Source organism: Pituophis catenifer, unplaced genomic scaffold, assembly GCF_029215685.1.
Source record: "Pituophis catenifer annectens isolate HBS135680 unplaced genomic scaffold, rPitCat1.0.hap2 SCAF_2, whole genome shotgun sequence".
Taxonomy (NCBI): domain Eukaryota; kingdom Metazoa; phylum Chordata; class Lepidosauria; order Squamata; family Colubridae; genus Pituophis; species Pituophis catenifer.
The window spans coordinates 50,418,365-50,430,657 of NW_027256882.1; the positions used below are offsets into that span (position 1 = coordinate 50,418,365).

Below are 12,293 nucleotides of genomic sequence, written 5' to 3' on the forward strand. Positions count from 1 at the left end.
GACTTGAATTAATGATTGTTGTTAGATGAGGTCTATGAATTTCAGTATCTTTATCTGAAAAATTAATGGAGTATAACACAATGATCTACTTAATCATGCCAATTTGCCAAAGTGTCCTGCTGGTCCTCTCTCCATTGTAAGAAAAGTTGTGAAAGACCAGACTTGCATTCTCATTCAAAACACAAAGGCCAAAACAGCTCAGCCTCTGGTTAACAAAAAACACTTAAGCTTTAAATTAAACTCCATAACTCAAAAACAAAACAGTCAACCGTACTGTACATTTAATAAATGACAATGATCGGAAAACATGAATATTCATACAGTTCAGTTGTTTACACAATGAAATAAGGCTGCAAAAAGCCCTAACTACATCATGGTTACATTTCCTTACCTACAGTACAAATTATATAACATAGGAATAATTACTTCCAGAAAAGTTCTGACTGAACGGTGCATTCCTTTGTTTTACTTTTTTTTAAAAAAAAATAATAATCACATATTAATTACTCGAGAAAGCTTCTGCACTCTGTTTAACAACAAATCTCCTTTTTTGATGGTTTCTTGGTACTGCCAGTTTTTGCTGTCAGGCCTACAATAAGAAAACAAAAGAAAATGTATTGAGAGATTGTACCAACACCAGTTGGCCTTCAAACTGTCATCCTACATAAGAAGTCTATGAATAAGACTCTTATAAAGCATTTTCTTTACAACTATCGGTCTTCCCTTGCAAGATCATAACCAGAAAAAAAGCAAAAGGTATTTGGGGCTACATATGCATTTGAAATTTGGCCCAGATGAGAAAATAACTGAAGGTATACCTTAGAAACACATTTGACAGGATAGCAATTTACAATCCGCAAATCTTGTAATGTTACTGTTACAATTATTAATAATTACTGTTACTGTCCGAATAATGCCACTTCCTTAAAAGAATATTCAATAAGAAGCTTGACAGCTACCTGTTGGTTTCTACGATTTCATTGACTTTGTCTATCTTGCAGTGTAGTCTCCCAGCAGCGATAAATCTTGAAAGTTCCCTTGTTTGGAAGATAGGGAAAAAAAGATCCTCAGGTTGATGATTTCGGGACACCATCTTAACAACCCCCACTGCAAAGTCCCTTTGTAGCAACACACAGCTAAAATGTCTGATGTTTTAGGACCAGTCTAAATTAGCCTTGCTTCTTCCTTTTAGAAAGACTGGGTGGAGAGGAAGCCTGCCATATTGACCTAGTGCAGCCAATGTTAACACCATGGAGTCAACAGTCCCTTTTTCCTCAAAGACATGTCAGAAAATGTTCAAAGCTGCAGCTAGGGTGTAATTAAATGCTGCTCTCCTGATTGTTTATAGCTTTGAAACTTAAGACCTGCAATTAGCAAGCCACATGGGAAGGAAAATTGCTTGGTGGCAGCACATCGTCCCTGTTCGGTTTTTGCTGCTTAACCTGTGAATGTACAGTAGTTATCTACACTTTTAAAAATAAAGGGCTCTGTTGAGCACCACTGGTGATGCACAGCGCAATAAGGACATGCTATAACAATAGATTATCCGCAATGGCTTTTAACTTTGATTTTGTTTTTCATAATTAAGGAACATACCAATAGGCCCTCACTGGGTAACCAAAGGATGAGGTTAACCAATAAAAGCTTGAAAATATGAAACAGTACTCTGATCTGAGTCTAGTAGTTCAAAGGCAGCCAGAACAATTACTGCAGAGTAGGCTGTACATATTCTTATAGCCTTTTGTTAACCAAATAGACCAAAACAATCTCTCATCATACCCTCCCTATGCAGCATATTGTAAAAGCTGTAACTTGAATAGATGGTCAACTCTGCTTGTGTCCTACAAAAGATACTGTCCTGCAAATATTTATTTATTTATTTTATTTTGTTGCATTTCTATGCCGCCCAACTCCCGAGGGACTCTGGGCAGCTTACAACAAAGAATAAAACAATGCAAACAATGCCATAAAAAATGTTAAAAAGAAAAACATTAAAAATTTTAAAAACGTTAAAACACATGCACTCCAATTCGTGGCCGGGTCTTGCAAGGTCATTATAACGAGATCAACGGCCCCAGGCCTGCCAGAAGAGCTAGGTCTTCACAGCTTTGCGGAAGGCCAATAGGGTGGAAGCAGTCCGGACCTCAGGAGGTAATTGGTTCCAGAGAGCCGGGGCAGCCACAGAGAAGGCCCTCCCCCGCGGGCCCGCCAGCCGACATTGTTTAGCTGACGGGACCTGGAGGAGACTGACTCTGTGGGATCTTACCGGTCGCTGGGAGCTATGTGGTAGAAGGCGTCTTGAAGACAGCCTGGCCCTGAGCCAGGGCTTTAAAGGTAATGACCAACACCTTGAATTGCACCCGGAGACCAATAGGGAGCCAGTGCAGCTCGCGGAGAATTGTTGTAATGTGGGTGTATCTAGGCACACATGCCACTATGGACAGAATCCAACCACTGAAAGTAACCTTGGCATCTTCATTATGAACCTCTTCAGCTAAATTACATTAATCCTAACTATTTAGAATTTTAAAAGAAATTGATGTGCTATCTTCCATTTCAATATGGATGTAACACTAAATGCAGATCTGAATATTTTAAAACGATACTTACTGATCTATGAACTCTACGCAGACTCCAAAAGCATCTGCCATGTAACCAAGGGTGAGTGACCGATAAGATTCTAGAAGCTGACTGTAGGCGTGGATTCTCATTTCCCGAACATAGTAACGATAATGTGGTGCAAACAGCCAATCTTTCTTCATCTCTTGTTCTACACTGGCTGAAATGGAAAGACAGCATGTAAAGGTGGCAATGCTTTACAGACAATAAATCAAGTCTGAAAAAAGCATGTGGAAAAATGTACTGTGGTCTGATGAGACCAAGGTTGAACCTTTGGGCCATAATTCCCAAAAAAAATATGATTGGCTTAAAAAACAATACGGTGTATCATCAAAAGTACACCACACTTACAGTGACGCAGGATAGTGGCAGTATTATGCTTTGGGGCTGCTTTTTTTCAGCTGGAACTGGGGTTTTAGTCAAGGTGGTGGAAATTATAAACTATTCCAAATATCGGTCAATTGGGGGTGGGGGGGGGAAACCTTCAGGCCTCAGCTAAAATACTAAATATGAAGAAGAATTTCACCTTTCAACATAATGATCCAAAGCACTTGGTTTGATTTTCCCCCCCCCCCCATCTCAAAAACCTGCCTTTTAACGGGTGTGTAGTCTTTCTATATCCACTATATCTATTCTAGAAATGCATCCCCCCCACATCTGAAAACCGAAATCCAATCTCATTTGCATCACTGCCATTCTCCTGCCATCTTTCTTGTTTGCCCTGCCCACTGGCCTGTAAAGACGAGAGTGGCCACATCTGCAAACAGCTTCCGTTCATTTTTGTAGGAAACCCCCACATTCACTTCTGCCACCTACCTACCATTGGGAACGGTTCACGCAGTTTTGGAGCACTTTGGCCTTCCAAGATGAGATATGAGCATCAGAGCAACTCAGCCTGTTACCCGATAAGATTATTAAGTGTTCACGACCATTTAGGGTTTCACAGAAAATTCATAAAGCTAAAGTATTTCTTACCCAACGACTGGAAGAAAACCGAATACCGACATTCATAGAGGGAAAATAGATATTGCCGCACTTTGGGTAAACTGTGCAACACTTCCAGAATCTCAGCTCCTTTGATAACCTAAAGTAGGTCAAAGGAGAAAAAAAAAGGGGGGGAGTAGTAGAAATCAGAGCAGAGCCATAAGGAAACACAGGCTCTGTGGCTTCTCTATGCTATTAACAGTTTGCCTTACCTTCTCTCTCAGGTCCGGCCTTTCTAATGCAATCATGCTGACATAAACTGTGTAGGTTACAAAGGTTCTGTAATCCATAAGTTCGTAAGATGTAAATGTCGAAACGGTATCCAGGAAAAGTTCGGCTGCCTGCTTGAAGTCCCGAATGGCCACACAGTAAAGGCCTTGGTAGACCTTCAGCCGATTCCGCCGATCCCAGTCTCCTCCTTCTTCTATAAGACTTTCGAAGAAAAGAGAAATACCCTTTAATCTGCAATCCGCATTACATCTGAAATATACTGTAAAGTTAGTAGCTGAATGCTGGTAGTCCTTGACTTACGACAGTTCATTTAGTGACCAAAGTTACAATGGCACTGGAAAAAGTGACTTATGACCGCTTTTCACACCGTTGCAGCATCCCCCCCCCATGGTCATGTGATCAAACTTCAGATGCTTAGCAACTGACTCATATTTATGATGGTGTTGAAGGGTCTTGGGGTCATGGGAACACTTTTTGCGACGGTCTAACAAGCCAGGACAACAGGGAAGCCAGATTCACTTAACAACTGTATTACTATCTTAACTGTACTGATTCAGTTAACAAATGTGGCAAGAAAGGTAATAAAACGGGGCAAAACTCAGTTAGGAAATGTCTCACTTAGCAACAGAAATATTGGGCTCCGTTGTGGTTGTAAGTCGAGGACTATCAGTAGACAAATCACAGATACAATTCTGCTGCACAAAACATGACACCTATATAGTCTCTGCGTTCTGGCACGTAACTGTTTTTGCTTCTGCTCAGAGCGAAGGTACACATTCCTTCAATAACAGGTTCCCAGTTGAAACTCTTCTTTCTACCATCTGCACACCTGGGCTTTTAGCAAAGGGAATAAAGCAACCTATTTCTGCTTCACCTACCAACCAAAGGATGACCTGTAAGCTATAATGGCACATCATACAAGCAATTAGTTTTTCAAAGCTGTTTCCAGAATACAAGTTCCGGTAGTCCTCAATTTACAAACAGTTGCTTAGTGACCAAAGTTACAACAGACACCCCCCCCCCCAAAAAAAGAGACTAATAACCTGGTTTCAAAATTCTGGAGTCTGCCCTCACCCCACCCCCGTCACATGATCACATTTTGGGCACTCAAAAACCACTGTGCATTTATGGCCATTTGCAGTGTCCCATGGTCACGTGACATCAATTTACATTTCCCCCCCTCCTCCACAAACCGCGGTTTACTTCTGGTTTCCAGCAAAAAAATGGTCTATAATGAACAATAGGTGCTCTTAATGCCTGCGGCATTTGCTTAACTGTTGCAAGAAAAAAAAAAGTCATAAAATCGAGTGAGATCATGTGGTGACCTAAATTATAATCATCACAAATGATGACCAAAATTTTGGGCTCAATTATGATCGTTAAGTCAAAGACGACCTGTAGGAAAAATGGGGCAGAGGCATTATTAATGCAAAAGCATCACTGTCCAAAGACAATAAATATTTTATATTTTAAAATAATTTAATTACATATGAGCAACTTCTACATGTCTGCTAGCTGTTATATTAAAAATGAACAAAATATAACAAACCCATCAAATAACGTTCTTCAGAAACAAAGCACATTTCAGTTTTTAAAAGTAAAGCTACCCTTCCTAACTCTCATATACTAGATTTCATTTCCCTCCCACACAATATCTTAATTTTTAAATGATATAATTGCATTTTCCAGCTTTTCTGACATTTTTCATTGATTTAACATTTCTGAATGTCAGCCTTTATGTGACACAAAGTCCCACTGACTTGCAATCAGGCTGTCCGACATTTATGTTGAAATGCCCTAGATAAGAATTTCTTCCAATTCTCTCATTCTAGCAGGAAATATACCTTTTGGCTTTTTCAGTGTTCCGTGTAATAAGGTCATTGTCCATATAAAACAAGCCGATTCGCAGCAAGTAGAAGACAATATCCAGACGATGTCCTAGAGCAACAGTTTTGTCATAGGTCTTCCGAAAGGCAGTTAGAGCAGCTTCCTAAAGGAAACACGATAAGGACAGACAAGACAGGTGCGTATGACTACATACAGCAATAGCAGATAGACTTATATACCGCTTCACAGTGCTTTACAGCCCTCTCTAAGCAGAGTCAGCATATTGCCCCCAACAATCTGGGTCCTCATTTTACTGACCTCAGAAGGATGGAAGGCTGAGTCAACCTTGAATCGGTGAGAATCGAACTGCTGACAATGGGCAGAATTAGTCTGCAATGCTGCATTCTAACCACGGCTCAAATACAACTTTCCCTAAGGATACCAAACATGTTTTATACTACCATAGAGGTATTCGTCACTGCTTTAATTGTAATTGATCAACACTATCACCACAAATCAGGGTGGATAAAAATCAATGATTTTTTTTAAAAAAAATCAAAAAAATCAGATTTTTTTTATTTAAATCGGATTTTTTTGATTTTTATCGAATTTATTTTAATAAAAAACTTTTGGGGTAAAAATCTATTGTAAGATAGTTTTCTATTTAAGATACATAAATAATTTAGTTTATTCAGCATGAAATGGAACTTAGTTATGTAGCATGAGGCTGTATATTCTGCAACACTGGGACTATCGGTGAGTCAACAGTGGGTCAAAGGAGTAGCAGAGATGACAGTTGCTCTTTAAAAATTATGATTTAAATCGAGTTGATTTAAATCAAGCCTTTTTACTAGTGATTTAAATCATGATTTAAATTGTGATTTAAATCAACTCGATTTAAATCAAATCCACCCTGCCACAAATGATTTCCCAATTCAATGTTTATGCTTATGTTTCAAGTAATGGTCAGACTTCCAGTAGTTTGTTTTACTAGAATTATCCCCCACCAATTTCAGAAAACCCAAGGAAAAAGTACAGAGAAACACAACAAAAATTGCTACCTATTGCCCTTAACTCTCAAAGCAGGCAAAAGTTTCCTTCTCTCAAAGTGCATAGTAACAGAACAATAGGCCAGCTGAGTGGACTTGAAAGACGAGAAGGTTCAGCACAAGAAAACAAATGGGTTTTCAGTCACAAAGTCACATACCAGCTTAGTATGCCAACTAGATTGTGATCCAGGAACTGTAGCATGCATTTCTGCAACCCCAGACACATTACACAATCACAGAGTAGGAAGGACTACTTAGGCCCTTCCTCAGTGAAGGAATCCAACTTAAAGTACCCTAGGCAGATTGTTCTATTTCTTTCATTTCCCATTGAAACAGCATTAATGGTCTCTATTTCTTCACCCACAGGAATGAGGTATTTTTTTTAAAAAAAAAAAAGACAGAAAAAAAAATCTATACATAGCAATCGTTAACCTTTACTTATTACTGCATTCCCAGCTTACTGGATACCAAAAGGTCTCCAAATTCCTCCAGACCTGACATTTAAAGTAAGAATCTAGTTAAAATGAAGACAAAATATATGTATTCTTTTTCTGGTTAGCTAAATACGAATATCAGGTTACCAGCCAATTCCCTCCATGCAGTATTAACAAGTATTTTCTATGAAACAAAACTATTAGCAAAGAGGTAGGGAATCTATAGCCTTTCAGAATAACTCAGTAATCCAGTGAGAATCTGTGGAAAGATATTATCTGACACACAATCTTTCTCACTGAGCTTCCTAATATAAACCAAAGTTATGTTATTGTATTTTGTAACATTTTGTTATTGCCCCCCTTTATAATAGCAGCTTTTGAAAGCAATATAAATAAGTTGTTTGGTATTAGATATAGCCAGACAACCTTGGGTGAGATCCCCAGAAACTAATAAGCAGTACTAACAAATTGTAATTTTTTTAATGTGGCTAAAGAAAATCATGAAATATTGGATTGGAGACTAATCCTACTAACTTAACTTTAACTAAATGTAAAACAAATCAAATGTAGGTTTCCTTCTAGTCTATTTGTTTTTGAAATGTGGCCCTAGCATAGAATTCAAAAGCCATGCATGGCCCTCAGTTTCAAGGCATATTTAATATCCTTTTCAATATGGACATCACTAAAGGAAAATCCAGATTTAAACCCTTCACTTACCTTGTCCCCAATTCGGCAGAGATACTCAGCTTTGGCCATCATGGCATCACGGATTTCACTTTCTCCCAGGTTCTTCTCTGCATCTTCTAATTCATCCTCCAGGCGTTTCAACTCGTCCTCATTTGCTTTCTTCATCTTATTCAACAAATCTGTATCTACCGGCCAGTCGAGAGATTTGCAGAGGCTTTCATAATATGGAGCCATATCTGAAAAAAGAATCACCAGAAAAAAATATGATTTTTTTTTTTTTATCTTCAATGAGAACTAGAGCAACAAAAACATAAAAGGAAATGAAGTAAGCATTGTATCCGGCTAAGGTTATCATAAAGGACCAGTGAAAAGTCATGATTAGACCGAGATGCTTCAAATCTTTGTTTAATCGATTGTGACTGGAAATTCCATAGTCTTGCTTTTTCCAAGTGAAAAAAATACTCCCTGGAAGTACATCTAACAACTTGAAGTTTTTCTGTTACATTTTACTGCATGTGTAAAGCAGGGCCGCACCCTCACAAAATTCAAAGTATTTCTTCTGAACAAATATGTAAAGTTTATGTCACACACAATACTATGCATGATCTCTCTCAGAATAGACTTTTTATATCCAAGTAATGACATGCACAAGAGGTCAATTTCATGAAGGAGTCTCTGTGGACTTTACTCAGCTAGTTGTTGCCAACTATAGGAGGCAGTACTCATCTCTGTTTCAAGACCATTGAGCCAGTGCTGTCCAAAGACATTTCTGTGGTCATCCTTCCCACCGAAGTGGTACCTATTTATCTACTCACATGTGCATGCTTTCAAAATGCTAGGTTGGCAGGAGCTGGGTGAGGATGGGAGCTCACTCTGTCATGTGGCGCTTGGGTCTTGAACCCGGGCTGCCGGCTTTCAAGCCCAGTATCTTCACTGCTGAGCCACAGTGTCACCCCAATTCATGAAGAAAATTAGCTAAATAATAATACTTAGAGCAGAGGAATAAATACACAATAGTGTTTCCTTACAAGGGAAGTGTGGAAGAGCAGACGACAAAGACAGAAAGCAATAATCTCAAAGATAACACAGGAGATAATTATATGAACTAGTTGCTGCAATATAGAAATCTGAGCAACAGGCATTCAACAGGTATAGTGTGTGAGAAGAAATTTAATGTAATAAATAATCAGTGCTGATATATATAATGCCAAAAGCTAGTCAGAAGGGTGTCTGATAAATAAGTATCCACAAATGTTGTTTTGCTTTGAAGAAAAACAATGAGGCGTGGAATAAAATTGGATCTAAAAGACAAAGGTAAAATTCAAAGTGATAATTGCAAATGTGTTGAAAATGAAAATAACGCATTTAAGATAAATGCATTTAGGGGGAAAGAACCAAGTGCTCAAGTATAGGATGAGAGATCTACCTGCCCTGCTTATAGCATCTGCAAAAATCGTCTGGGAATTACATACCTGAATACAAGCCAAATATCCATCAGCCACGTGACATGGCTGCTAAAACGATCGATTACATTTCTTTAGCAGAAATATGTTTTCCCAACCCTGGAAAGCAGCCATTCTACTTTGTGGTGCTCAGACCCCCATCTCCAGTGTATAATCCAGAATCCAGTTCTGGGCATTGCATTTGCAGAAGGACTCGGAGAATCCAAGTGCAGAGAAAGACAATAAAGATGATGAGGGGACTGGAAACCTAAGTCAGAAAAAACTGAGGCAACATTGAAGAAAAGCAGTGGGAAGGTAGGTGGTCGCATTTTTTTTCCCAAGCACCCAAAGCGATGTTACACAGAACAAGGGCAAAGTTTGTTCTTTATCATTCCAGGGAAAGGAAAACTAGCAGGTACAATTTTGAGACACTGAATGGCAGGTTTGACAGCGAGACCTGACAGCGAAAAGGGAGGCACATATTCCCCTCGTTTAGATGGGTTCAAAACAGAGACCGAGATGGATGCTTCGACTTAATACAGGTAGTCCTCGACTTACAACCACAACTAAGCCCCACATTTCTGTTGCTAAGCAACTTCTGTTGGTTAAGTGAGTTGTGCCCCCATTTTTACGATTTTCCTCGCCACAGCTGTTAAGTGGAATTATTGCGGTCGATAAGTTAGTAACCCAGTCATGAAGTGAATCCGACTTCCCCGTTGACTTGGCTTTCGTCCAAAGGTCGCCAAAGAGGATCCGAGACACAGCAACGGTCATAAACACGAGCCAGTTGCCAATCATCTGAATTTTGATCACGGAGATGCTGCAAAGGTCGTAACTGTGAAAACCGGCCGTAAGTCACTTTTTTTTTTTCAGCGCCGTTGCAACTTTGAATGGTTACTAAATGAATGTTGTATGTCGAGGACAACTTCTTACTCCTCTGAGCATATACAGAAAGTTCCCCACTCCCTAGTCAGCAAGAGGATTAAGGCAGGGTTTCCAAACTGTAAAAGGTGTGCCCCCTCCTTTGGGCAGGTGTGAAAAGAACCCTTTTATCAGTAAGAGAGTTGGAAGGGTCCTTGGAGGTCATCTAGTCCAACCCCCTGCTCACGCAGAAGACCTATACTAGGGATTCGAACCGCCGAACTGCCCACCTTTCTGGTCGACAAGCTCAGCGTCTTAGCCACTGAGCCACCTAGGGTTGACTAATAAATTTATAACTTATTATAAATTTATAATAAATCCACCTTTCTTATCTTTAAATTTAAGCTTTCAGGTTACTTGAAGGGTTTTTTCCCTCTCGTTCATTTTGATGTTTGGGTTTTAAAGGTTGCCCCCAAATAGAGGCGGGAGGGCAAAAACTCCCGGAAGCAAAAGCTGTCGGTCTCCCCGTTTTCTTACCGTGCTGACGGATGGCGGCCATGAGCTCCTGGCGCACGGCGGGGTCCGGGCTTTGCGGCTGCAGGCTCAGCAAGAAGCGGAGCTGCGCGATCCGGAGGTCGGGGTTCTTAGGGAGGCCCTCCTCTTCCAGGTTTTCCAGAGGCATCCCGGCGAGGAAGGAAGGCGAGAGAGAGATAGGAAAAAAAAGGCCGGTCGGTGACAGGCACGGAGAAGAAACCAAACAGCCAGCGAGCAGCGAAGAAGAGACTATAGAGTGACTCAGCCCGCCACCCGGAAACGGAAGGAACGCTCCAAGAGGCCGCTTCCGACATCCGTCTGGGCGCGCCACCAAGAGTTACGGTCGCCGTGGCGTTTACTCACCTCTTCAGGTTTTATGCCCCCGCGTGCCCCATGTGCGTGGCGTGCGATTTGCGACGGCTGGAAGGGTTAAAAGGGGATGCGGTCCTCGTAAAAAGCTGAAGAATAAAGCAGACGCGAGAGAATGCGTGGATTGAGCACAAAGAGTTCAGTTTCCAAATGGCTTTCAAGCGGCTGGTTGGGTTACCCATTTCTCCCGGCAAGGTGTTAACTTGTATTTTGGGGCTAACTGCAAAGCGCGAGGGGGGGAAAGGAACTATTCGCCTTCCGGTTATCCTTTCTGCCCCTTTGCTTCATCCAGTTTAATTCCTACCCTGGTGGTTCCCTGGATGTAGAGGGAGAAGAAAATGATCATCCAGGCAAAAGTCCGGTTTTTATCGACATCTCTTCCTTTCCTGCATTCCTTCCTTGATGGAAATGAGGCCACTTGCACGCCTCCCTTCGCATCGTGGCTGTCACCGATAGATGGCGCTGCCTCCGTATTTAATCGGCGGCGTTTAGAGCCGGGATGGTGTTTCCTGCTGGTAGAAATCAGGGATTTAATGGATTTTGTTTTGCATAAATGGCAAAATCACCAGCATGTGCGATGGAAAAAGGTCACCGAAGAGGCTGCGTGCCTTTGCTTATTGCCTTACTTTTTGTTTTTTGTTTTTTGTTTTTTTGTTTGTGTTTTGTGTTTTGTGTTTTGTTTTGTTTTGTTTTTAAGAAAGAGGAGCCCGAATGTCCCTTTGGTTTGTTTTCACCCTGGTTTTTCTGCAAGCTTGTTCCTTGCTCACACGTTCATTTTGATGAAGGAACTTCACATGCGTGCGGGTGTTTATCTGCTCGAGATCTTCTCTGGGGTTATTTTAATGTACTTTGATAATAGTTGTATGATTGCCAAGAATTCCCGTTCCTTGTCCCTGTAAAATGGGACAAAGCTCAATTAACAAATGTCTCACTTAACAACAGAATTTTGGGGCTCGGTTGTGGTCATAATTGAGGACTGCCTGGTACCAGTACGGAGGTGGTTTCCCATTGCCTTCTTTTGGACTTTCCAGTCTAGTCAATGGAATGTAATGGGAATGAGAGTAGAGTAGAGTAGAGTAGAGTAGAGTAGAGTAGAGTAGAGTAGAACAGAACAGAACAGAACAGAACAGAACAGAACAGAACAGAACAGAACAGAACAGAACAGAACAGAAGAACAGAACAATGATGAGAGAATAATTGGAAGGTACCTTGGAGGTCTTCAATCTGCCCCCAACTTGATCCTTCAGATCTTTTAA

The 12,293-nt window shown here is 40.6% G+C and overlaps 1 protein-coding gene across 1 annotated transcript; it reads right to left on the bottom strand.

Moving 5' to 3' along the window:
- Positions 1-249: 249 nt before the first annotated feature.
- PSMD6 (proteasome 26S subunit, non-ATPase 6) lies at positions 250-10,935 on the bottom strand. Its single transcript, XM_070936848.1, has 8 exons — positions 10,672-10,935; positions 7,862-8,067; positions 5,679-5,824; positions 3,816-4,035; positions 3,595-3,703; positions 2,611-2,779; positions 960-1,037; positions 250-589 (listed from the first exon to the last, which is right to left on the bottom strand). The coding sequence occupies exons 1-8, from the start codon at positions 10,814-10,816 to the stop codon at positions 493-495; spliced, it is 1,170 nt and encodes a 389-aa protein (XP_070792949.1). The 5' UTR covers positions 10,817-10,935; the 3' UTR covers positions 250-492.
- Positions 10,936-12,293: the final 1,358 nt, after the last annotated feature.

What these genes read in the sequence shown, in the direction of transcription:
- PSMD6 (XM_070936848.1), bottom strand. Translation starts at nt 10,816, where the DNA reads ATGCCTCTGGAAAACCTGGAAGAGGAGGGCCTCCCTAAGAACCCCGAC. An exon ending in GGCCGCCATCCGTCAGCACG is followed by an intron (nt 8,068 to 10,671) that starts GTAAGAAAACGG and finishes TTCTTTTTTCAG; the next exon opens with ATATGGCTCCATATTATGAA. An exon ending in GGTTTTCTTCCAGTCGTTGG is followed by an intron (nt 2,780 to 3,594) that starts GTAAGAAATACT and finishes TTTCCATTTCAG; the next exon opens with CCAGTGTAGAACAAGAGATG.